Raw genomic sequence first — 27,670 nt, forward strand, 5'->3', positions numbered from 1 at the left:
CTCTGCCCCTTGGGAAGGTATCACTCCGTGCGTCCTGGAAAAATCTCTGGAATCTTTTGAACTGCATCTTTCCACTCTTCTGGCCTTTAGGATAAGGTCTTGAAGGTGCAGAAAAACGTACTCCCAATGACAGAGAGAGTTTTCCCTTCCTATTCGCACCGGGTTAGAGTGTCTTTTACTTTGGGTCCAAAGAGTGAGGAACCATCAAAAGGGGCGTTAGTAAAGGTAGACTTAAAGGGCTCTGCAAAATTGCACAAGCGCATCCAGGAGTGTCTCCTAAGGGAAACTCCAGAACCCGCTGCCCTGCTCGCACCATCTGCTACGTAGGATATGAGCCTCATGGAGGAGTTAATGGAATTTAAGGTGGACAGCTGGAACGAGACCTTCTCATTCACCCCGCAGCTAATGAACCTTGTAGAGTATTTCCTAGCTCTTTCAGGAGATCTCTTTTTAGCCTTGTAAAGTGGGATAAGTCGCTGAAGAAAAGACGCACTTCCTGTATCTGTCCATCATTCGAGAGTCTTTATTCAGAGGATGAACAAATGAGGAAGTCTCTGCAAGTTCCTTCTTGATGGCTGCTGCCACCACCATTGGGTTGGAGGTTGGCTTAATGGTTAAGGTATTTACCTTATAGATGGAAGGTGCAGGGTTTGTTTCTTAGATGGGGTAATTGGCTAGGCTTAAAATGGCCCACAAAGGCAGTTAGCTTAGTACTAATCTATGAACCATAGCATCTATGGGTACTCCTTGGTTAGAAAATCCTTGCCCAAATGAGCTGACAAAACTTTGTCTGGCCTCCAAGGGACAGGTTCCGTAGTGTCAGATGACTCCCATGCCTTTCGACTAACCAGGTCCATTAGCTCATCAAAAGGTGGAGACACCCAGGAAACTGAAGGTTGAGACCCAAAAGCCTTCAGGTACACTGACTCCTCATCAGAAGGCGTGGTGGCCTGCCAGCAGCCTCTTTGCTTGAGGATCTCTAGAATATCTACAAATGCGATATCATCAGAGGATGATCGTGGGGACCCTTCCGACTCATAGAGTTCAGTGTCTGAAGTGATGGACTCATCTGGGGAGTCAACATGCTTCATCTTGCAGGTTCTGTTCTGAGGTGGCTCCTCAGAAGAATATTCTGGGGAGGCCTCAGAGGAAAGGCGTTCGCCCATTTGGGGATCCTGAGGCTCTGGATCTCGGCTGTCCTGTGGAGTGGGTGATGCCGAGACAGTAGACTGTGCCTTAGGGGGATGAGTATTGGTATCCTTCTGTGGTGCTGAATAGGTAGACAACACACTCCTCATCAGCTCAAAGGCGGATCCCACAGGCTCCGAAGACACCCCCCCCCCCGGCTCTGAGGAGGCAGAGGAAGGCAACAGAACCAATGAGATTGGCCCGAGGCCCATGTAGGAGCCGAACTAACCCGGGCTGAAGCTCTGAGGGGTAGACTCAGCACCAAAGAAGATCGGGGCTGAGAATCCCCTGCTCCCACACTCCCTGGACAGCGCCGAGATAGTTGGAGCAGATGTTGGGTCCGTGAACACCGAAGGGGTCCCGGAATCAACAGGTCCACAGTAAGCGGTACCAAGCACCCCGATTCCAAAGGACCAGCTTGGCTTGTAGGAAGAACAACAGTGGATACAGTAGGCTTAGAGACCAAATGGGTGGGAGCAGAGAATAATTTAGTCAACGCTGGCGACTTCAGGAGTCTGCACACCACCCTTTCCATGTCACCATCTGATAAGCTCCTGGTAGACCTGGAAGCTAGAGAAGGAGAGTGAAACATGTGAAGGGTTGGCGATCTCAATGTTGGAGAAACTGGCGAAATATCAATGGACCGGCTGTGATTGGAGGTATCTTGTGGCTCCAAAGGCTTTGGAGTCGAAGTATCAGGCCTGTCAACCAAAAAGACCTGATGTCTCAGAGGACTGTGGAGCAGAGGAAGTAGTGGCCTTTGAAATTTTAGGAAGTTTGACTGGTGGCTCCAATTGAGCTGATGTTGCGGATGAATGTCTTTTCTGAGAATCCTCTTTTTAGAGGAAAGAGACGAAGAAGAGGAAGAACTATGGATGGCTTCCTCAAAAGAAGGCTTTAAGAGCCCTTTCAGAATCAACTTGATGATCATCGTGTTTCACTGTTGCAGTCATTACAGTTGGGTTATCCTGCCGGCAGGCTAACCGCAGTCTGCTTGAATTCCAAAGTCTAGGTCCGACATCGGTTGCTGTCGCCTCCTCCCTGACGTCAGTGCACCAGGGGTATAAAAGATGCAGCCGATGCCATTTTCTAAAGTCTTTCTTGCCGCACGTGCCCGAAGCAAAAGCAGTTCGCAAGTGCCGGTCGGCCTACTCCTGAGATTTTCAAGTTCGAATTTCAGATCCGAAGTAGCTAAGTACCCCGTTGGGGAAACTTTTTTCTTGCTCCAGACCGATGTCAGAAAAAGTTAATTGTATTTCTTGTGGGAAGCAAATACCTCATAAGGATTTTCATTCTTACTGTATTCCTTGCCTAGGCTCTGACCACGACATTGCAAGTTGTCGGTTTTGTGCTAGATTTAACCAACGCACTATTAAGCTTCTGTTCGATTTTGCATTTCATTACTTAGGCAGACAGTTTAATTATATAATGCCGTCGGAGCAGCCGACTACCGGAGTTTACAAAAAACGCAAAGAAAAAGGAAAGGGCGGGCATCCGAGGTCCAAAACCGACGATGAGGCTTCTTCTAGGCCAGTTGCCGGTTCTCAGTGAGGCGCTTTCGCAGCCCCTGACGACCGCTACTTTAGAGCCGCAGGCCGATACCAATACCCACGTGGAGTCAACCAGACCTACAGAAACTCAAGGTATTGGACCTTTGGAAACCATTCCCTCAGATGGGTCTGGAGCCGCTGAGCAGGCATCGGCTTCTGAGGGCGTTTACAGGCCTACACAGTTGTATGTTAAAACGACTTCAGCTTCAAAGGCAAAAACTAAAGCAGCTTTAAAGACAAAGAAACAAGTACAGCAGCCCCATGGACAGGCATCCATGCCTAAAAAACAGATGCTCAAAATGGCCGAAGACCTGATTACTTTGATCAGGGGTTCTCATCCCCCTCCTGACAAGAGGCCTAGGCAAGAGATAGAATATGAATCTTCAGTTCAGGTTTCCATTTAATCTGATTCCTCTTCTGATCAGCAATACTCTCTTCCTCCTTATGAGGATTCAGATGCTGAAGAATCTGTCCCCTCAGCTTCTCCTCCTGAGGATTATTCTTTTGGGGAAACACTGCATACCATGACGGAGCATTTCCACTGGGAGAGCCAAAATTGTTCAGAATCTAAGAAAAGGCTCAGAAACTTTCTTTTACTGCCTTGGCACAGGCCCCTTGCTATTCCACCTGTGCTAGACATTGTAGATGTATTTTCAGAGTCCAGTCAGACTCCTGACTCCTTACCTCCAGCTCCTGTTAAGCCAGACAGATACTACAGGGTTCCAGACTCCCACAAACTTCTTTTTAAAAACCCTGCTGCTGACTCAGAAACTCTCTCTCAGGGTCCCGAGGGGGTCAAGGCTTCCACTGCAAAAAACCCTTCCCCCTCTTATAGAGATTCCAGGGCACTGGACAGATGGGAAAAAAGATTTACACTTCTGCTACCTTGGCTATAAGGGCTTTAAATTGTCAGTTTCATATGCTTAAATATCAGCAATACATGATGTCACTGCTTAAACAGAAAATGTCGACAAATTCTGAATGTGCAGAAAATAAAGAAATGCAGGGTTTATTGCATGCAGCTGAACAAGTTGGAAAGCATACTTTACAATGTGGTTTTGATTCTTTGGAGGCCTCCTGCAGAGCCGCTGTTATGGGTTCAGTCATTAGAAGGCATGCTTGGTTAAAGGATCAGAATCTGCCTGATCAAGTTAAAGCAAAATTACTAGATGCTCCATTACAGCATGATACCTCGTTTGGTGTTAAAGCAGAAGAAGTGTTGAAGAAAATGGAAGACAAAGCCAAATCTATGCAGACAGTCAAGGATTTCTTACAGGTACAGCCACCAATATTTAGCAGACACTGGCCTACAAAGAATTGGTCCTTTCCAGTGTCAGACAGGCCACAAAGAGGCAGATACAGACGCCCTAGATGCAGATCCCAGCCCCAAGGCTCATACAGGTCTAAACAATGGGGTGCATCTACCTCCAAAAGAGGAGAAGAAAAGTCGCAGCCATACAGAAAGCAATCCCAATGACTTCCCCCTGCCAGCGCCAAGCACTTATCTGCTGGCAGCTCCTTTAGGGGGAAAACTAGCACTTTTTGTTCTCAAAACTGGCACCTAATCACCCAGGACAAATGGGTCTTGAACATAGTGTCACAAGGTTACAGGTTCCACTTTCACACCCTGCCAAGGGCAAACAGTATGCCAGACCTGCCAGAAAATCAATGGGCAGAGGCACAAAAGCAAGTTACATCCCTCCTGGACATGAGGGCCATTCAGCGAGTACCACAGCAAGAGCAGGGACAAGGATTTTACTCAAGACTTTTGTTGGTGCCGAGAAAGGACAAAGCCTGGAGGCCAATACTGGACCTTATCTATTCTAAACACATACCTGGATATTCCATAATTCAAAATATTGACTTTGCAGCAGCTTCTGCTGGGCAAGAAGGCTTGGCTTGTAACTGTAGACCTAAAAGAGGCATACCTGCATGTCCCAATCAGACAGTCATGCAGAAGATACCTCCGATTCATAGCTGGCTCAATGCACTACCAATTATCTGCACTGCCCTTTGGCTTATCTACTGCGTCCAGGGTCTTCAGAAAATGGCTGGCACCAGTAATTGCATTTTGCAGACAAAGAGGAATACAAATATGTACTTACTTGGATGACTGCCTTATTCAAGCAGAGAACAAGGACATACTACTACAGCATCTGGCATTTGTAAAAAGATTATTAACATGCCTTGGGTACAAAGTAAACAAAAATAAATCAAAACTTGTACCCTCTCAAGAGATAATATTCCTGGGTGTAAGCTTAAATACAACTGCCCAGATGGCTTATCTCATGCCAGACGAACAAAGGCAACTGACTACTTATTTCAAAAGGTTACCAACAAACACCCAGTTAACTGCAATAAAAATTCTGCAGGCTTTGGGCTTCAAGGCATCCTGCATTCTGCTAATTCCATATGCAAGACTGCGTATGAGGAAACTACAGTGGTATCTAAAAAGTGTTTGGACTCAACATTGCCACAGCTTGGAAACTGTAATTACACTCATTCCCTGTCTACAACAGGAGTTTCGATGGTGGGCAAAGGCCTGTCACCACAACTAGGGGCAGCCATTCACCATACCCTCCAGCCAGGCAAACATTGACAACAGATGCATCAGATTATGCCTGGGGGGCCCACATGGCAGGGAGATGTATTCAGGGCTCATGGTCCGCAATCCAAATGCATCTACATATCAGTCAAAAAGAGATGCTAGCTGTTCAGAATACCCCGACAGCCTTCAAGGATCTACTTCATCCAGGACAACTACTGATAAAGACGGACAATACTACAGTCATGTGGTACATAAATAAGCAGGGAGGCACACATTCCTACCCCCTTTGCAGACTAGCCATGACTTTGGGGGACACAGCATTGACTTAGCAAGTACATCTGCAAGCACAATTCCTGCCAGGAAAGATAAATACTCTGGCAGACGAACTAAGCGGAAACCTCATGGATCCCCACGTGTGGAAATTGGATCCACATGTCTTCCAACATGATAACAAGGAATTGGGGATGCTCGGACATAGATCTATTTGCCTCCCCTCACAACTGCCAACTACAGAGATTCTGTACAAGGACTTATCACAAGCAAGCATGGAAAGTGGATGCTCTATCTTTCAGCTGGAAAAACTCAACAGTATATGCCTTTCCCCCAATGCCTCTCCTCCCCAAGGTACTCCTAAAGGTCAGACAGGAGAAGCCAAAAATGATACTGATTGCCCCAGACTGGCCCCGCCAGCACTGGTACCCAATCCTAAGGAACTTGACTCAATGTCCCGCATGGACATTACCTCAAATTCCTCACGTACTGACCCAGCAAAACAATCAGATCCTGCACAGCCAACTCAGGACCTTAAATCTGACAGCAAGGTGGATAATAGTTTTTCAAAACACACCTCTCTAAAGCAGTAATGGATGTTATCTTGGAGGCCAGGAGGCCCAGTACCAGAAAATCTTATGCAGAGAAATGGAAGAGATTCTGTGCTTGGAACCAGACACAAGGAATTGACATGATTGTACCAAATGTCCCTCAGATTTTGCAATACTTAACTGAGATGCTGGACAAAGGCCTATCCTTTTCATCAATTAAGATTCAAGCCTCTGCCATTTCAGCTCATTACAATACAGAGACACCTATTTATTCTCATCCTTTATTAAGGCAGTACCTCAGAGGAGCCAAAAACTTACAGCCTCCAAGGAGATCACCAATACCTGCATGGGACCTCAATTATGTCTTGGAAAAACTCACTCTGTCTCCTTTTGAGCCAGCTGCTACAGCTAATATAACATTTTTATCATGGAAAACAGCTCTGCTCCTAGCAATAACCTCTGCAGGACGAGTCTCAGAGCTACAGGCACTCATGGCTGTGGAACCTTTTATCATTTTCCATCCAGATAGGGTTTCTCTAAGGACAAACCCCACTTTTATGCCTAAGGTAGTGTCCAGTGTGGCGCTCAACCAGACTATTCATTTTTCTACCTTTTATCCAAACCCACAGAATAAGGGTGAGAAACTTCTGCATTCTTTTGGACATACACAGACAGCCGCGCTTCTACTTGGACAGAACCAAAGCTTTCAGAAAGACTGAGCAATTACTGGTAGCATATGCTGCAGGATCACAAGGAAAGGCTATCTCAAAGCAGACTATTTCAAAGTGGATAGGTCACTGCATTCGTCTGCTATTCTCAACATGGCAAATCAGTGCCTAAGGGCGTTAAGCCACATTCAACCAGAGCAGCAGCCACTTCAGCAGCCTTCCTCAGAGGAGTTCCAACCAAAGACATTTTAGAGGCTGCAACCTGGAGTTCAGTGCCTACTTTTACAAAGTACTACCACTTACCACTCTACTCCAAATCCAGGGCAGGCTTTGCCACTGCAGTACTGCAGGGCCTCATAGCTGCTCCTAATTCTATTTAGTTCCAGCCTCCCAACCTTAGCTTTGGGATTTAACCCAATTGTAATGACTGCAACAGTAAAACACGATGAAAATAGTACAGTTGTGTACCTACCATAAATGTAGATGTTCGAGTGTATTCACTGTTGCAGTCCAGGTTACCCACCCACCATCCCCCTTATCTTTGCTGGACCTCGTTTGTACTTCTCTATTTCTATACAGCCTATGTGGTGTATTTGTTTGTAGATGAAGGAAACTTGTTACCTTGTGCATGTATGCTTTATTGACATATTTTTAGCCTACCCTTTTGGGGGCACCTGACATCTGGGGCAAGAAAAACTGAAGAAAATGGCGTCTGCTGTTTCTTTTATACCCCTGGCGCACTGACGTCAGGGAGGAGGTGACAGCAACCGACACCAGACCTAGACTTTGGAATTCAGACCGACTGCGGGTAGCCTGCCAGCAGGATAACCCAGCTGTATTGACTGCAACAGTGAATACACTTGAACATCTACATTTATGGTAGGTACACAACTGTACTTTTCTCCTTTCCTGAAATACTGTAGTGCTAAAAGATTGACAAAAAGTGAAGTCTTCTTGGAGATGAATGGCACCAAGGCAATTAACGCATATAACATGTCCACCCGTGATGGACATTTTTTGTGAGCACTTCTGACGTTTCTTAAAGCCGGAAGGTTTATGTTCTCTCTTTTTCCAAGGTAAGACCCTAAAGACGACAGCAACAACAAGAAAACATTTTGCTAAAACTAATAGTTAAAGCTACACCAAAAGTTACTACAGGACAACAGAAGGAGCGACAACCAGGAGAAGAAAAATAGAATCTCTAACTCAAACGGTTCTATTTTCTAGACAAGAGAATAAAATACTACAAGCCCTCTAACTTAACGGGCAAATGGCTCTCTAACTTAAAATGAGCTATAAAGAGACTAACAGACAAACAACAACCACTACATGAGATACCAAAAGGGCCTACAAAGCGACGGCAAAAGCTGTGCTAAAGGGGAAAAAAGCTGTCACTGACTAACAAAGAGCAGCAAGGAGGCGCAACAAGTTAAATCTAATAAGATAAAAGCTATATCTATGCAGATATAACAACTTTAGACAAAGGTAATAGAAAAAATTTGACACAACTTAGCCATGGCCAAGATGAGGGCATCCTACCTTGTAAAGTGGCAAACGAGATCTGGGGTGTTGCACCATTGCATTGTGGGATACCTTCTTGCCACGAACCAGGTTTGAGACTTTCAGCTAAGTATTCAGCTGAGTCGGAGCCAAGGATCGGCTCCGAACCCATCATTGTAAGAATGAAGGCAAGATAGGACAACATAACATCAAAATTTTAAGTCTTTTCTCCTGATAATACAACCAGTTAAGTCACTTCTCATAGCAAATTTGGGATAATAGTGGATGATCTTAAATTTGACCTGCATATACAAAATTACAAAAAGAACTATTAAACTGTAGGAATGCTGTATAGAGCCAAAAACTTTCTCACTGACCTAACTAAAGCTACATTTGCCACTAAACTTATCTGCTCACCACACTTCTTTATGGTGTTCCCATCCTTTCTAACTTTCACACATCACAAAAATCAAAACTTGAACAATCCTATAACACAGTTGCTAAATTTGCTGCAAATACCCCTTTCAGAACCCACCAGTGTATAGCACCAAAAGGCATAAATTTATTGGTACTACCTCATCAACTAACACCATGCACAGCTTCTTACCACCTATAAAATTACCTAGAAATCCATCTGCTTGTCCAGCATTAAGTAACATTCTCCACAATTATGTTCTCAGTTGGTCGTTACGATCCAAAGATAAAAATTCTTGTCTGTACACAAACCTATCAAATCAACTGGGTACCGTCTGTACTTGTATAATTCTGCTAAGGCCTAGAACTCCTTATCTCTTCCCATCAGGTCAATCAGTACTCTTCCCTCCCATCCTTCAAAACCATTCTGAAAGACTACCTAGCCAAAAGCAGGGTCTGTTCTTGCTCAGTGCCAGGATAAACAATATCCCTAAATGTGAAAATTGCCTATTCTTGCTTTATATCTCCTCACAGTCACTTCTTCACTCATTTTTTTACTCCGTTTATCTCCCCTGGCTTTCTGTCTAAATATACCATAAGCCTGCTTTTCTCTCACTTTGTATCGTAATTCCTGTCTTTTTTTAATTTCTCAAACTGGCAGAAAATTTTCCAAGTCATTGTCATGTGACTTGTATCCATTCTTAACCAATTTTTTCTTTTGTCTAATTTGGTGTAATTATTTAAATTGTAGTTGTTTTTTTGTATTATTTTTGAAGACTAAAATTATAGTTCTTAAAATGTTTTGCAGTGCTTGGGAGCTTTTCTCCCCAGGCCTCCACTGAAAATGGGCTCCTATTCAGTCAAATGTTCCAGTAGTCAAATATTAATAAATGCATTTGATATCTACACAATTTTGTAGTAGTTATCCCATGAACTCCCTATTTGCTTGGAAAGTAGTACTCTTGTATCCTTTATTTTTTTTCAGTTCTGTAAATGTCAAACGATCAGTTGCAGGGGCATCCCAGCCCTTTCCTATGGTAGTTTCAGCATAACTGTTTTGTGGCTTCAGCTCGTGTAAGTATGCAGTTAGTCTGTTTGACCCCCCCCCCCCCCCCCGTTTATTGTAAGGCTTATTTTTCACTTCTTTGTTCAAATCACTACTTGCCAGTGTTTTATTGTTGCTCCCCTGTACCTGTAGTATACTGTAAATGCATCAGATGTTGCTGTGGAAGTTGCCAAGTTGCACCTTCATGCACGTTAGAAAATTTTGCAGCTGCATCTGTGAAAGCATTTGCACATCCTGGCTTGTCTGTGCAGCCTATTTCATATCCTTTTGTTTTACCAAAGTCTGCCTTTAAAAAAAAAAAAAAAACACCTCTATCAAGTACATTGACAGCCAATTAAATATAAAAATCTGTAAGCCTGCCAGTTTTTTCATCTACAGCGATCAGGTTATAAGCCACCTCCTAATGCAGAGCTAGATATTTGTTTTTTATCCCAGTCCAGAAATTGGACAGATGAACTTGCAGTCCAGGAAACTGTTGAGTCTAGCCCAGTTCCCCAGTTGCCCCAAAGCATTTTCTGTGAAGTGAATTGCTTAAGGTCAGAGTAAGCAACTGAGGGCATCGATCCCTGAACCATAGGAAACCTACAGCTCACAGCCTTTACCCTCTGCCAGTATCCATTATGAGCTTCATTTTCTAGTTGGTTATTTAGGATCTTAATCAGTCATTCATTGAACTATGCATGTATTTCATTTCCATACATAGAAATCATTCATCCCTTAGCTTTATGGTTTTCTCTGCAGAGTATACCGTTCTGATTTGCTTACTCAGTAGAGAGTTTTCAGCAGAATTCTCTTCATTATGCTTTTCTTTGGATGGCTTCTTGTCATTCCCACCCACCTTGTAGGGGACAGTTGTGAACCCCAGTAAGTTTATACAACTAATTTTTTTTTTAAAAAACCTCCTGTCTCCCACAGATCAAAGCCCAGTGGTTCCTCTTACACCCAGTCAGCCCATTTATTCCATGGTGACAGAAGCTGGGTATCCTTGAGCTGACGAGATCCCTAAGGCCCAGTCATTCCTGCCTGAGGATTCCAGTCTGCTCGTCCACTTCATGGCATGAGTTGGATACTTGGGAGTGGCTTTCCCCTGGCAGAACACACAACTCCTCAGCAAGCATATCTTATGAGCTCTGCTGTGTGCTGCCCTCCAAAGGGAAGCATGCATCTATTAGACATAGTGAACCACCTCCCTTCCCGCAGAATGGGCGAGTCAGCATTGGCCTGTCAATGCCTATCCTTCTGTGTCAGCTTTTACTGCTGCCTAAGCCTTGATGTAGACATCTCTGAAGAGTAGTTAGGTTTTTATCCCTCTGTGGCATACATTTAATTTTTAGGTTGCAAGATCCATCTTCAGTTGTATATCCAACAGCTGAAACATTGAAGAATATACAGGGAAGATGGTAGGAGTTTGCACTTTACATCCTTCAGCTACCTTTATTGCTTGAATAGTGTAGGATGGTGTGTACCCCCTGTCCGCCTGCTTTTGAATCCTTTCAGTAATGACTGTAGCCACATCACTTTATAGGTTCATCACATCACTTTATAGATCCATTTTGGTTGTAGTTGAAGATTCTTACCCAAGACTCTGTTCATTATGATCTTCATGTGTGTGCATCCACCACTGTTATGACAGAAATGCATGGCTAAATGTACAGAACAGTGGTGGAATTGGCCGTCACTGTTCTGTAAATGTAACCATGCATTTGTCATAATTATGTGCTTGTTCAGTCATAGCACATTTGATTGCATTTTGTTGATAGTAGTCATTTTCCCCAGTAAGAATAGGCATGCAGCCGTAACATTGTGGAAGGGTAGTTATGAAGTGAAAAGCCTTTTACTGAATAGTTGTCCTTCCCACTTCTACTGTCCCACCGATAACATCAATGAAGAATACTGGCTTAGTTGTTAGAAATGTACTGCATTAATAGCATGCATTAAAATCTAATTACACAACCTTGTCAATATTGAAAATTTTAGTGACTTTTTATTTATTTTTTTTTAAGGTTGCAGCGTTTTCTGGCAGATTTCCGTGACCTCATTAGTTGGGTAACAGAAATGAAGGCTCTGATTAATGCTGATGAATTGGCTAATGATGTGGCTGGTGCTGAAGCTCTGCTTGACAGGCACCAAGAACACAAGGTAAGTTTGTGCTGTTGTGTCAGAGTGCCTTGGCTAGTCTGAAACAGTGGGTGGGTTTCTGTCGCTTATGTAGTAGCACCACTTTGGCCTGATTGCTGACTTGGGTACACAGTCAGATCTTCGAAAGTGTGTTTACTTGTGATGCTTATTATTTGATTTGGCAATACCAAAAAGATTTGCTATGCTCAGACTGCTAGTAGGGTGCAAAAACAATTTTAAGCGGGAAGTGATGGTGAAATGACATAAAATGGTGTAGCATCAACCAGATAAACGTGAAACCAAAGAGATTCAATGACAGATGGGGGTCCATAAATGGTCCAAGAATTAATTTATTAAATTAACCTGGAAAAATAAAATGAGTACTTTAATATTCTACAAGAGACTTCATCAGAATAAAATGGTCCTAGCACAAAGCCATTAAATAGTTCATAAAATTTCATTGGTAGTTAGATAATTAATAAAAACTGTATTATAATGAGCAATGATACACACAGTCCTTGCCAAACAGAAAAGCAGCACAACAAAATACATCGAAACATTTGATTATTTAAAAATAGTATGTATAAAAAACGTAACAGATGTAAGGAAAAATTGTAAAAACTTGGGCTGTAACTTATTACCCTTCAAAACTGAAACACTGTCATTCAAATCAACAGGAAAGGTAGCCCCCCAGTCTAAACTGCCGGTGCAGTTCACATACTTTTAAGTAGTTCTTCCAGTCCTCCCCTCTGGGATCTAGTATGATCTTTTCTAAAATATAGAAATTAAATTTGTATATAGTTTTATTTTAGTATTTTTCTTTGCATATTCATGATTATTGTTTTTGCTGTCAATATGTATCTTTATGAAAAACCCACAGTTACCTTGGTTGGAATGTCTGTATAGGCCACTATCCCTATTCTTGTTGGCAGTATTGTGTGTATGTTCATAAATGCATGTTCTGAAAGCTTAGTTTTGCCAACATAAAATGCCAGATATCCTACTCACATTGCTAAGTAAACTACTCTTTGAGTGGCACAGTTATCATTGAATGTCATCTTTGTTTTCATTACATTTCCTAATACTACAACTTGGTTCCTAGTAATGTATGTGCACTGGTTGCATCGTTCACATTTAATAGTGTCCTTAGAAAGGGCAGCGGTTTATTTTCTGTCAGTCTCTTAAAATTTGAAGCAGTTTTTGAAATAAATACTGGGGTTCAGGCCCCAGTAATAAATATAATTCCGGGTTGGTTTTAAAAATATGCCATTTTTTTAATCTCTTTTATTTCCTTGAAGAATTAATTGTATTCAACTACTAATGCCCTTTTGTATTTGTTCTTGTCCTGTCGTAATATGTTAGGCTAGTACCCAAAAGAGGTTTATACCCATTGCCCCATTCATTATACATATCTGACAGCAAACTGCCCAGAAGATGTTCTGGGTACCCCCTTGCTAAAAGCATGTATTTTAACTTGGTTAACTTGTCCCACACATCTTCATGTGATGTCTTACAAGCTACCCTAATGGCTTGTCCCTTAACTAGACTCTCAGATCAGTCAGGGTGGCAACTTGTAAAATGTAGATAGGAATTGCAAAAAGTTTGCTTCCTGTAAATATTTGATTTAAAACCTCTGGGTGTATGTGAAATGAATGTGTCTTAAGAAAAGTTTTCTTTCTTTACTCCTAAAGCGAGTTGCAGAAAATCAATGGTGCTGTTTAGGTAGTCTATAAAAGTGTGAATTTCCTCAACTTTGCTGTCGCATAAGACAAGTATGTCATACACTGCATTTATATGTAAGATTTTTGTATTTGCAAAGTGGCTGTTGAGTACAAACTGTTTTTCCCAACCCAAGAGCACAAAAGCCATAGCACATTGGAAGGGTTAGACCAGTGTGTCAAACTATATAGTGGAAATATTCTAAGCCCCCATTTTTGAGTATAACAATGAAAAGGTCTTTTACATCTGTAGTTAGAAAATGAGATTTTCTTTCCAAACATGGTTCTTCAAAGACGTAAAAGGTCCCAAGATTCGTTTGAGGTGGTACCTGGCTAGGCTGAAGACCTTATTTTAGTTATTAAATCTAGACAACCCACTTTGGTGGCTCAGTCAGGGAAAAGGTAAAGGGATCCTACCCCTGAAGTAATTTCTGATCTCTTGATTCTGATGAGGATTCTGACAAGGAGGAGTCTGTTTTTGAGGAAAGACCCTTCCTCACTTCCTTTGAAGATTCAGATTCTGAAGAGAATCTGGTTTGTGCCCCCTCCTGAGGACATTACCTTTGGGGAAACTCTTGGTGCCATGAGGGAACATTTCCAGTGGGAGACCCAGGATTACCCACAGTAAAAAAAAAAAAAAAAAAAAAAAAAAAAAAAGAGTTGGGGAGTTCCTTGACCCGCCAGAGCACAAACGTCTTGCTGTTCCTCCTGTGTTAGAGGTTGTAAAGGATGTTTTTATGAATTCCTCTTTAAATCCAGATTCTCTTCCTCCAGCCCCTCGAAAACCAAACCAGTTTTGTGTGTACTGGACTCCCATAAGTACCTTTTTAAGATCTCTTCTGATGATCAGAGGTTGTTACACCAGGAATCAGGACCCAAAGGAGATAGACAGTTTGTTTAAAAATCCTTTACCTTCTGTCAGAGAGCAGGGCAGTTGATAGATTCGGTAAAAAGTTTACATTTCTGTCACCCTAGCCATGAGGCCCCTTAACTGCCAGTTTTGCATGGTTAAATACCAGCAAACTGTTTTGGATCAGCTGAAGCAAAAGGTTTCATCCCTAGAGGGCAAGAACCTTTCTAAATAATTGAACCTATGGCATTCTAGTTTTCAAGTGGCTAGACACACTCACTGCGGCTGTGATGCTATGGGCTGTTGCCACTGGTTCGGTCATTAGAAGGTATGCTTGGCTAAGGGAGCAAACTCTCCCTGACTCAATCCTGGACAAGGGCTTTCTTTTTGGGCCTAAAGTTGAGGCCATGCTCACTCCGAAAGATAGAAGACAAAGTAAAATCAATGCAGACTGTGAAAGTCTTCCTCCAAGTTTAGCCACCTAGGTTTGGTAGGAACTTTCCCACTAAACACTGGTACTTTCCCTAACAGTCAAGGAAACTCCTGTGATAAGAGACTCTGAGGCATCAGCAGTCCCAAAGACCCAGGCAGTGGTCCTTGAAAACTACCAGGCAAGGGAGTTCTGGGCCACAGGGCCCTAGCAGAGAGCAACAGTGACTCATCACTACCACTCCCCTTGCCCCTACCCTCCACAAGACTAGGAGGAAGGCTATCTGTGTTCAAAGAGAATTGGTCCCTCATCACTTCAGACAAGTGAGTTCTAAGCATCATTTCAGATGGTTACACACTGACTTTCAAAGTGCCATTAAAGTATTCTGGGTGTGCAGATATTCCACAAACCAAAGAGTAGAGGCCCCTTTTCAAGTTCTCAAGTTTGTGCTCACAGGGCTTAGTGTAACCAGTTCCAGAACACCAGAAGGGAAAGGTGTTCTACTCCAGGCTTTTTCTGGTCCCCAGAAAAGAAGGCTGTTGGTGCCCTGATGTTCTTCGTGTTTCACTGTTGCAGTCATTACATTTGGGTAATCTGCTGGCAGGTTGCCCTCAGTCGGCCTGAATAACAAAGTCTTGGGTCGTGCGCCGGTTGCTGTCTCCTCTTCCATTACGTCAGGTCGTCAGGGGTATAAAACATGCAGCTGACGCCATTTTATTCAGTCTTTCTTGCCGCGCGGTGTTCGAAGGAGAAGAAGTTCGCAAGTGCCGGTCGGCCGACTCCTGAAACTTTCACATTCAAGTTTCAGAACCGAAGTCTTCAAACTAAAGCTAAGTAACCCCATTGGGGAAACTTTTTCTTGCTCCTTACCAATGTCAGTAAAAGTTAGTAATTGCATTACTTGTGGGAAGCAAATACCTCATAAGGATTTTCGCTTGTACTGTATTCCTTGCCTAGGCCCAGATCACAATGTGGCTTGCTGTCGGTTTTGTGCTAGATTTAACCAATGCACTGTTAAGCGTCAGTATATTTTTGCTTCTAGATATTTTGGTTCAAGGTTTAATTATCCTGAAATGTCATCTGTTAGCAATCTGACTACCGGAGTTCACAAAAAACACAAAGAAAAAGACAGAGACAGACCGGCAAGGTCCAAAACCGACTAAGCATGTTCATCGTGTTTCACTGTTGCAGTCATGACTGTAGGGTTCTCCCCTGCCAGCAGGCAGTCCTTGGTCGGCTAGAATCCCAAAGTCTGGGTCCGGCGTCGGCTGTTCAACCATGCTCCCTGACGTCAGAGCGCCAGGAGTATAAAGCTGACAGCCGACGCCATCTTCTCCAGTCTTTCTTGCCGTGCGGTGATAGCAGTTCACAAGTGCCAGTCGGCTGACTCCTGACAATTTTTTCTGATAAACTTCAGTCCGAAGACTTTCTTCTCCACTCAAAGCTAAGTACCCCATTGGAGAAACTATTTCTTGCTCCAGTCCGATGTCAGAAAAAGTTAATAATTGTATTTCATGTGGGAAGCAAATACCTCATAAGGATTTTCATTCTTACTGTATTCCTTGCTTAGGCCCTGACCACGACGTAGCTAGTTGTCGGTTTTGTGCTAGATTCAATCAACGTACAATTAAACGAAGGAACGATTTTGCTTTTCATTACTTCGATAGGCGCTTTAACTACAAAATGTCGTCTGATATGGTTCCGGCTACCAGAGTTCTCAAACGTCGCAAGGATAAAGACAGGCCTCCGAGGTCCAAATCTGATGATAGCGCACAAGCGGAGCCAGCTTCAGGTTCGGCCGTTGTCAGTGAGGCGCTTTTGCAGCCCCTGTCGTCAGCCATTTCAGAACCGATGGCTGAAACGGACTCTCATGAGGAGCTAACCAGGCCTTTAAATATTTTTATTGCAGGACCTTTGGACAGTGCTCCTTCGGATGGGTCCGGAGCTGCTGTGCAGGTACCGGCTTCCGAAGGGGTTTTCAGGCCTACTCAGCTTCTAATAAAGGCAAAGCCAAAGACAAAGGCAAAGACTCCTTCTAAATCAAAGAATGCAACACAGGCCTCTTCTGAACCGGCTCCCAAGTCACAGAAACAGTTACTCAAGATGGTGGAAGATTTACTTACTATGATTAGGGGTTCTCATCCCCCACCAGATAAAAGGCCAAGGCAGGATGTTTATTATGATTCCTCTGATCAGGCTTCTGTTTGTTCAGTTTCTTCTTCTGACCAGGAATATTCTCTCTCTCCTCATGAGGATTCTGATGCTGAGGAATCCATTCCTTCAGCTTCTCCCCCTGAGGATTTTTCTTTTGGGGAAACTTTACATGAAATGAGGGAACATTTCCACTGGGAGGGACAGGAGTATTCGGAATCTAAGAAAAGATTAAGGGATTTTCTTCTTCTCCCCCAACATAGACCCATGGCTATTCCTCCTATTTTGGATATTGTGGATGATGCTTTTTCGGAGGCTAACTTAACCCCTGACTCTTTTCCTCTTGCTCCTGTTAAGCCTGATAGATATTACAGGGTTCCTGATTCCCACCAGTTTTTATACAAGAACCCTTCTGCTGACCCTGAAACCATTTCTCAGGGTCCTAAGGGAGTTAAGGCCGCTTCTGCCAAAAGTCCCATTCCACTGAAAAGTATTCTAGATCTTTGGAAAGATGGGGCAAAAAGTGTACACTTCTGCTACTTTGTCCATTAGGGCTTTAAACTGTCAGTTTCATATGCTGAAATACCAGCAATTCCTCTTGTCTGTTTTAAAACAAAAGCTTACTTCCATTTCTGCCTGTGCAGATGATAAGGAATTACATGACTTATTGCATGCCACTGAACAAGTTGGGAAGCATGGTTTACACTGTGGATTTGATGCCTTGGAGGCTTCTTGTAGGGCTGCTGCCTCCGGCACAGTCATTAGAAGGCATGCATAGTTAAAGGAACAAAAATTGCCAGAACATGTAAAAGCTAAATTATTGGATGCTCCTGTTCAGCATAATGTTTTGTTTGGATCAAAAGCTGAAGAGGTGAAATCCATGCAAACAGTTAAAGATTTCTTACAAGTACAGCCACCAAGATTTAGCAGGAATTGGCCTTCTAAGAATTGGTCCTTTCCCACTTCAGACAGGCCTCAGAGGGGTAGATATAGACGCTCCAGATGAAGGCCTCAAACACAAGCTTCTTATAGACCAAGACAGTGGACTGCTTCCACTCCTAGGGGAGGAGAGGACAGGTCACAAACTCGTAGGAAACAAACTCAATGACTCCCTCTGTTGGGCTGCAGGAGCTTCTTGCCTGGAAGCCCCTCTCGGAGGAAAACTCTTTTTATCAAAATTGGACTCTTATAACCCAAGACAAGTGGGTTCTGGATGTGGTTTTAAGAGGTTACAAATTCCATTTTCATACCCTGCCAAGGCCAAGCGGATGGCCAGACCTTTCAAAACATAAATGGACAGAGGCCTTAAACCAGGTGGAAGCTCTTTCGGCCATGAAAGCCATAGAACCAGTTCCACTTTCAGAGATGGGACAGGGTTTTTACTCAGGGCTCTTTTTAGTCCCCAGGAAGCAAAACTCATGGAGACCCATTCTGGATCTGTCAGTCTTGAACATCTTTCTAGAGATTCCAAAATTCAAGATGCTTACTCTACAGCAGCTACTTCCAGTGCTGTCCAAAGATGCATGGATGGTGACTTTGGATTTAAAAGAGGCATATTTACACATTCCCATCAGGCAGGAATGCAGAAAATACCTCAGGTTCAAGGCCGGATCGAGGCACTTTCAATTCTCTGCGCTGCCCTTTGGATTGTCTACTGCGCCCAGGGTCTTCACCAAATGCCTGGCTCCAGTAGTAGCTTACTGCAGACTCAAGGGAATTCAAATTTACCCTTATCTGGACGATTGTCTAATTCAAGCAGACAGCAAGGATGTCTTACTCCAGCATCTAGAATTTGTACAGAACCTCCTCAAGTTCCTGGGATTCTCTGTAAACATAAAGTCAAATTTGACACCCTCACAACAAATAATTTTTCTGGGTGCTCTTCTAAACACCACAACCCAGATGGCATTTCTGACATCCGAAAAACAATTTCAGCTGGCTTCAACTTTCAAGACCTTGGCAACGTTAACTCAGCTATCTGCAAGGAGATTCCTGCAGGCTTTGGGTTACATGGCCTCCTGCATCCTTCTCGTACCATATGCAGGACTACACATGAGGAAAATACAGTGGTACCTAAAAAGTGTATGGTCTCAGCATTGCCACAGTTTAGACATATTGATCTCTGTCCTGCCTTGCCTTCAAAAGAAATTTCTTTGGTGGCCCAGGGCATGTACTCTAAACAAAGGGAAACCCTTCTGTCTGCCTCCGGCCACTCAGATTCTAACCACGGATGCCTCGGATTATGCTTGTGGAGCCCATTTACAGGGAAACTATCTGCAGGGCCTTTGGACAAAAGATCAGAAGCACCTGCATATCAATTTAAAGGAAATGTTAGCCGTTCAGAAAGCTCTAATGGCCTTCAGGAATCTTCTACAACCAGGACAACTACTAATACGGACAGACAACACCACAGTTATGTAGTACATAAACAAGCAAGGGGGATCTCATTCCTACCCCCTTTGCAGACTAGCCATGGATCTATGGAACACAGCTCTAGCTTGCAATCTGGACCTTCAAGCTCAGTTTCTACCAGGGAAGCAAAACTTCCTGGCAGACAGTCTGAGCAGAAACCTTTCGGATCTACACGAGTGGATGCTGGACACCAGAATATTCAGGATGATAACAGCAGTCTGGGGATGTCCTCACATAGACCTCTTTGCATCCCATCTCAATCATCAACTACAGAATTTTTGCACCAGGACTTTCCACAAAGAAGCTTGGAAAGTGGATGCCCTGTCATTCAGTTGGAGGAACCTCTCAGGATATGCTTTTCCGCCTCTTCCTCTTCTTCCATGGGTATTATTAAAGATAAAACAGGACAAGCCCAAGATGATGATCTTGCTGGCCCCAAATTGGCCTCGACAGTTTTGGTACCCAACTCTAAAAAACCTATGTCTGGAGCCCCCTTGGATTTTACCTCAGTCTCCGAACCTTCTGTCCCAACATCAGGGACAGGTTCTACACTCTCATGTCAGAACTCTCAGCCTGGCGGCCTGGTTTATCCAGGGCCTTTGATTTCTTCTTTCCTACCCAAGCAGGTTATGGATGTCATTTTAGAAGCCAGACGTCCTAGTACTAGAAAATCTTATGCAGGAAAATGGAAAAGATTTTGTTCCTGGATGCAGGCTCAGGATTCTGATAATCTTCCGAACATTCCTTTAATTTTGCTTTACTTGACAGATCTCTTACATAAGGGTCTCTCTTTCTCTTCCATTAAGATACATGCCTCTGCTATTTCTGCTCATTATAATACAGACCCTCCAATCTTTTCCCACCAGCTCATGAGACAGTTTCTCAGAGGAGCTAAGAACTTAAGACCTCCTAGATCTCCTCCCATTCCTGCTTGGGATCTCAACTATGTTTTGGAAAAACTAACCTTGCCTCCTTTTGAGCCTGCTGCCTTTTCTGACATCAAGTTTTTATCTTGGAAGACAGCTATTCTGTTAGCCCTAACCTCTGCCAGGAGAGTTTGAGTTACAAGCTCTTATGGCTGTGGAACCTTATATTATTTTTCATCAAGACAGGGTGTCTTTGAGGACTAATCCTACCTTCATGCCTAAGGTGGTTTCCAAAGTGGCCTTAAATCAAACTATCCACTTGCCAACTTTTTTCCCCACTCCTCAAAATAAAGGGGAAAGGATCTTACATTCCTTGGATGTACACAGACAACTACGTTTTTACCTGGACAGAACCAAGGACATCAGAAAATCAGAACAATTGTTTGTTTCTTATGCTTCTCCCAAGGTAAAGCCATTTCAAAGCAGACCATTTCTAAATGGATTGCTCATGGAATCAGATTTTGTTATTCACACCATGGAAAGCAAATCCCAGGGAGTATACGGACTCATTCCACCAGGGCTGCTGCCACTTCTGCGGCCTTCCTCAGGGGAGTTCCTACCAAAGACATTTTGGAAGCTGCAACTTGGAGTTCAGTGCATACTTTTTCTAAGCACTACAATTTACCTCTCTACTTTAAGTCTAGGGCAGGCTTTGCCTCTGCAGTCTTGCAGGGCCTTTTAGCCGCCCCTTCTTCTTCATGACCACCTCCCTTTCCTTCAGCTTTGGGATTCTACCCTACAGTCATGACTGCAGCAGTGAAACACGATGAACATAGTACAGTTGTGTACACCTACCATAAATGTAGATGTTCAAGTGTCTTTACAGTTGCAGTCTGGGTTTCCCTCCCTCCTGTCCCCTCTTATTTTTTACTTTTGTGTGGTTCCTTTTTTCACCATTCTTCTGAGGTGTATTTGCAAAGGATATGGGACCTTTCTCATTTTGGGACTCCTGACATCTGGGGCAAGAAAAACTGGAGAAGATGGTGTCAGCTGTCAGCTTTATACTCCTGGCGCTCTGATGTCAGGGAGCATGGTTGAACAGCCTACGCCGTACCCAGACTTTGGGATTCTGGCCGACCGAGGACTGCCTGCCGGCAGGGGAGAACCCTACAGTCATGACTGCAACAGTGAAGACACTCGAACATCTACATTTATGGTAGGTGTACACAACTGTACTTTCTCCTAAGCCAGTTGCCGGTTCACTGGTACTCAGTGAGGCACTTTTGCAGCCCCTGATACCCGCTACTTTTGAGTCGCAGGCCTCTACCGAGACCCATTCGGAGTCTGGTATGCTGTGAGATTCTCAGAGTATTGAACCCGCAGATGTCTCTCCATTGGATGGGTCCAGAGCAGCTGAGCAGGCACGGGCTTCTGGGGGTGTTTTCAGGCCTCAATATTTTTATGTTAAACCGACGCCAGTCTCCAAAACAAGGTCAAAACATTTTCTATGTCTAAAAAAAACAACGCATGAGCCATGTGCTCAGGCCCCTATGCCTAAAAAAACAGATGATCAAAATGGCTGAGGATTTAATTACCTTGATCAGGGGTTCCCACCCCCCACCCCCCCTGCTAAGAGGCATAGGCAAGGCACTTATTATGAATCTTCAGATCAGGTTTTCATTTCCTCAGATTCCTCTTCTGATCAGGAATTTTCTGTTTCACCCTATGAGGATTCTGATGCAGAGGAATCCATCCCATCTGCATCTCTTCCTGAGGATTACTCTTTTGGAGAGACTTTGCATACTTTAAGGCAACATTTTCACTGGGAGAGTCAGGACTTTTCAGAATCAAAAAAGAGGCTTAGGGATTTCCTTCTTCCTCAGCATAGGCCTTTGGCAATACCTCCTGTATTAGACATTGTTGATGTGTTTTCGGAATCCAGCATGGCTTCTGATTCCCTGCCTCCGGCTCCTAGTAAGCCAGACAGATATTACAGGGTTCCTGACTCGCACAAATTTCCATTCAAAAATCCTGCTGCTGATCCTGAGACTATTTCTCAGGGTCCCAAGGGTGTAAAGGCCTCTACAGCCAAAAATCCTACCCCCTCTGACAGAGATTCCAGGGCGCTGGATAGATGGGGAAAGAAGGTTTATACGTCTGTAACCTTGGCAATCAGGGCCTTAAACTGACAGTTTTATATGCTTAAATATCAACAGCATGTTATGGGCTTACCGAAACAGAAAATTATGTTGATTTCTGATTGTGTGGAAAATAGAGTTACAGGAATTATTGCATTCAGCAGAACAGGTTGGAAAAGCGTACATTGCAATGTGGTTTTGATTCCTTGGAAGCCTCTTGTAGGGCCCCCGTTACTGGATCTGTGATTAGAAGGCATGCCTGGCTCAAGGAGCAAAATCTGCCTGATCATGTTAAAGCTAAATTGCTGGATGCCCCTTTGCAGCATGATACTCTGTTTGGTAATAAGACAGAAGAGGTTTTAAAGAAAATGGAAGACCAAGCTAAATCTATGCAAACTGTAAAAGATTTCTTGCAAGTGCAGCCACCCAGGTTCAGTAGACACTGGCCTACTAAAAATTGGTCCTTTCCTGTGTCCAACAGAGCCCACTCAAGGCAAATCCAGGCACTCAGAAGGCTCCAGATACCAATCACAGGGTTCTTACAGGTCAAAGCAATGGGGTGCCTCCACCTCCAAAACTGGAAGAAACAAAGCACAACCCTACAGTAAGCAGTCTCAGTGACTTTCTTCTACCATCACCAAGCACTTGTCTTTCGGCAGCCCCCTTGGGGGGAAAACTAGCGCTTCATGCTCAAAATTGGCAGTTAATTACCCAGGACAAGTGGGTATTAAACATAGTATCCCAGGGGTACAGATTTAATTTCCATACTTTGCCAGTTCCAAACATATGGCCGGATCTGCCACAGAACCAGTGGGCAGAGGCCCAGAAGCAAGTCATGTCCCTCATGGATATGGGGGCTATTCAGCTGGTACCAGAAAAGGAAAAAGGACACGGTCTTTATTCAAGATTTTTCCTGGTTCCCAGAAAAGACAATTCATGGCATCCAATACTGGACTTATCGATTCTGAACACATTCCTGGACATTCCAAAATTCAAAATGCTGACTTTGCAACAGCTGCTGCCTATGCTAGGCAGGAATGCTTTGTTAGTAACTCTAGACTTAAAAGAGGCATATCTGCATATCCCAATAAGGGAATCATGCAGATACCTCCGCTTCAAAGCAGGTTTTTTGCATTACCAATTCTCTGCACTGCCCTTTGGCTTATTTACTGTGCCCAGGGTCTTTACAAAGTGCCTGGCACCAGTAATTGCATTCGGCAGACAAAGAAGCATTCAAATTTATCCTTATCTGGACGACTGTCTCATTCAAGCAGACGACAGGGACACTCTTCAACATCTGGCGTTTGTAAAAAGGCTTCTAGCATGCCTAGGGTACACCATAAACGAAAAGAAATCACAACCGGTTCCCTCTCAAATAATTACATTCCTGGGTGCAAGCTTGAATACAACTGCCCAGATGGCTTACCTCACGCCAGACAAACAAAGGCAACTGACAACATACTTCAAACAAATGGCAACAAAAACCCAGTTATCTGCAAGACAAATTCTGCAGGCTTTGGGGTGCATGCCATCCTGCATTCTACTAATTCCATATGCGAGACTGCATATGAGGAAACTTCAGTGGTACCTAAAAAGTTTATGGAGTCAACATTGTCACAGTCTGGAAACAATGATTCCTCTCATTCCCTGCCTACAACAGGAGTTTCTTTGGTAGGCAGAGACATGTCACCAAAATAAGGGACTGTCATTCACTCTACCCCCTGCCACCCAAACCCTAACTACAGACGCATCAGACTATGCTTGGGGGGGCCCACCTGGTGGGGAGATCCATTCAGGGCAAATGGAGCCCAAACCAAATGCATCTGCATATCAACCAGAAAGAGATGCTAGCTGTTCAGAATGCTCTGACAGCCTTCAAGGACTTAATTCATTCAGGACAACTACTGATAAAGATGGACAACACCACAGTTATGTGGTACATAAACAAGCAGGGGGGTACACATTCCTATCCCCTTTACAGACTAGCCATGGCTTTGTGGAACACAGCCTTGACTTACAAAATACATCTTCAAGCTCAGTTCCTGCCAGGAAAACAAAATACTCTGGCTGATGACCTAAGCAGAAATCTTATGGACCCGCACAAATGGAAACTGGATCCACAAATCTTCTGCATATTGGCACAGAAATGGGAGAGCCCAGACATAGATCTATTTGCCTCTCCCCAAAATTATCAGTTGGACAAATTTTGCACATGAACTCCTCGCAAAAAAGCATGGAAAGTGGATGCCCTATCCTCCAGCTGGAAAAACCTATCAGTCTATGCCTTTCCCCCTCTGCCTCCACTCTCCAAGGTCTTACTAAAAGTCGGGCAGGAAAAACCAAAAATGATCCTAGTTGCTCCGGATTGGCCTCGCCAGCACTCGTACCCACTTCTAAGGAATATGTCTCAACTTCCTCCATGGTATATGCCTCAAATACCTCATCTACTCTCTCAGCAGAACAATCAAATTCTGCACACAGCTCCAAACTCTGAATCTTGCAGCATGGCTGATCAGTTAATTATTCAAACATCACTTCTCAGTAAACCTGTGTGATGGTTGTCATTTTGGAAGCCAGAAGGTCTAGTACTAGAAAATCTTATGCTGATAAATGGAAGAGATTCTGTGCTTGGAACCAGTTAAAAGGAACAGACACAGCAAAGCCCAGTATTCCTCAGATTTTACAATATTTGACTGAGATGCTTGACCAAGGGCCTATCTCTTTCTTCAATAAAAATCCATGCCTCTGTCATCTTGGCTCATTACAACACAGAGCCTCCCCTTTTTTCTCATCCTCTGCTTAAACAGTATCTTAGAGGGGCCAAAAATTTAAGGCCTCCCAGATCACCAACTCCTGCATGTGACCTCAATTTTGTGCTGGAAAAACTCACCCCGCCTCCTTTTGAACCAGCAGCTACTGCGGATATAAAATTTCCATCTTGGAAAACAGCTTTTCTCTTGGCAGTCACTTCAGCAAGAAGGGTTTCAGAACTAAAGGCTCTCATGGCAGTGGAGCCTTTTATTATATTTTACCCGAACAGGGTGTCCCTCAGGACCAATCCTCCTTTTATGCCTAAGGTGGTATACAGTGTGGCTCTTAACCAGACCATTCACCTGCCAACGTTTTACCCAAATCCACAGAACAAGGGGGAGCGGATTCTGCATTCATTGAATGTACACAGACAACCAAGATTCTACTTAAACAGGACCAAATCTCTAAGAAAGTCTGAGCAACTACTGGTAGCATTTGCTGCAGGGTCAGAGGGGAAGGCTATATCAAAGCAGACTGTTTTTAAGTGGATAAGCTACTGCATTCGTTTCTGATATTTGCACCATGGTAAACCTTTGCCCAAGGGGATCAGATGACATTCCACCAGGGCTGCCACTACTTCAGCAGCTTTTCTCAGAGGGGTTCCAACCAAAGACATTCTAGAAGCTGCTACTTGGAGCTCTGTTCATACCTTCACAAAGCATTATCATTTGCCTCTCTTCTCCAAATCCAGGGCAGGCTTTGCCACTGCAGTTCTGCAGGGCCTTATAGCCGCTCCTACTGCTCTCTAGTTCCAGCCTCCCAACCATAGCTTTGGGACTCTACCCAAGTGTAATGACTGCAACAGTGAAACACGAAGAACAGAGTACAGTTGTGTACACTGAAATGTAGATGTTTGAGTGTATTCACTGTTGCAGTCCGGGTTACCCACCCGCCATCCCCCTTTCTATACCTTTTCTTTCCTTCACTATACACTAAAGCCTTTGTGGTGTATTTGCTTTTAGATGAAGGTAAAGTTTGTTTCTAAAAGTGCATTTATATACATTTCTGTTTATTTATATATATATATATATATATATATATATATATATATATATATATATATATATATTTTTTTTTTTTTTTTTTTTTTTGCTCCCCATTTGGGAGGCACCTGACATCTGGGGCGAGAAAATCTGAATAAAATGGTGTCTGCTGCATGTTTATACCCCTGACGACTTGACGTCATGGAAGAGGAGAGCGCAACCGACGCAGGACCCAAAACTTTTTTATTCAGGCCGACTGAGGGCAACCTGCCAGCAGATTACCCAGATGTAATGACTGCAACAGTGAATACACTCTAACATCTACATTTATGGTAAGTGTACACAACTGTTCTTTCTAGACCTGTCCACCCTTAATATGTTTAGAACAAAAGGTACACGCACGCAGGACAACATGCACGGCCCCAGAAAATCAATAGTGTCCAAAAAAGCGAGCCAGCACGTGAGGATTGCTCTTGACAAAAATTTATTTAAAAAACATTCTCAATATAATGGCAGTATACCATTATAGAAGCAAACCGGTTTCGGCTCAAACCAAGCCTTTATCAATGCACAAAATCAAAACAGTTGAAAAGTCTCACCACCATTTTGGTCCTGTACTTATAGTCCTTGTCTTAGAGACATGCACCATTGTTACCAAAACATGCTTCCAAAATTGAAAAAGTATATAGAAAAAAGGAACAACCATTGAAAAATATATATTGAAAAAATATATATCATAATATATATATATATATATATATATATATATATATATATATATATATATAGCATTGTAAGGGAAATATGAAAAATAAAAGTATTGACATAAAAAAGGAACAACCATTGAAAAATATATATTGAAAAAATATATATCATAATATATATATATATATATATATATATATATATATATATATATATATATATATATAGCATTGTAAGGGAAATATGAAAAATAAAAGTATTGACATAATACCCATTTGTATTTTAATTGAATATTTCCCTTAAGTAATATTCAATGTGTCCCAAATTAAACATTATTAAAAAATATTTGAAAAAAAAATGTTATGGTGCATGTTAATTATGTCCACTAAAGTGTATCAAATCAGTATGTCCTTCAAACCTATATATGTTTTGATTGTCATATCCTAGCTATTCTGATATGTTTAATTTTTATGGTACATGTTAATTATGTCCACTAAAGTGTATCATGTCAGTATGTCCTTCAAACCTATATATGTTTTGATTGTCATATCCTAGCTATTCTGATATTTTTAATCCAGGTCTAAATAAACCCCCCAGTTTTATAATCCACATATTTTCCATTTGGTTGAGTTTCCTGTGCCAACCAGCTTTAAAACTTCTGTGTGATACTATCCTGTCTATAATTACAAATTTGAAAACAGCAGATTGGTGTTCAATAGTATGTTTAAACAAT

The 27,670-nt window shown here is 42.9% G+C and overlaps 1 protein-coding gene across 1 annotated transcript in view; it reads left to right on the forward strand.

Annotated features, from left to right (window-relative positions):
* SPTAN1 (spectrin alpha, non-erythrocytic 1) overlaps nucleotides 1-27,670 on the forward strand; it is a gene marked incomplete in the record, with an annotated part of 2,849,969 nt that overhangs the window by 808,053 nt on the left and 2,014,246 nt on the right. Inside the window, 1 exon segment of the mRNA XM_044058813.1 lies at nucleotides 11,759-11,894. Within this exon segment, the coding sequence (XP_043914748.1) occupies nucleotides 11,759-11,894 (136 nt within the window).

Source organism: Protopterus annectens, chromosome 16.part0 (genome assembly GCF_019279795.1).
Source record: "Protopterus annectens isolate FY-2018-M chromosome 16.part0, PAN1.0, whole genome shotgun sequence".
Lineage (NCBI taxonomy): Eukaryota > Metazoa > Chordata > Ceratodontiformes > Protopteridae > Protopterus > Protopterus annectens.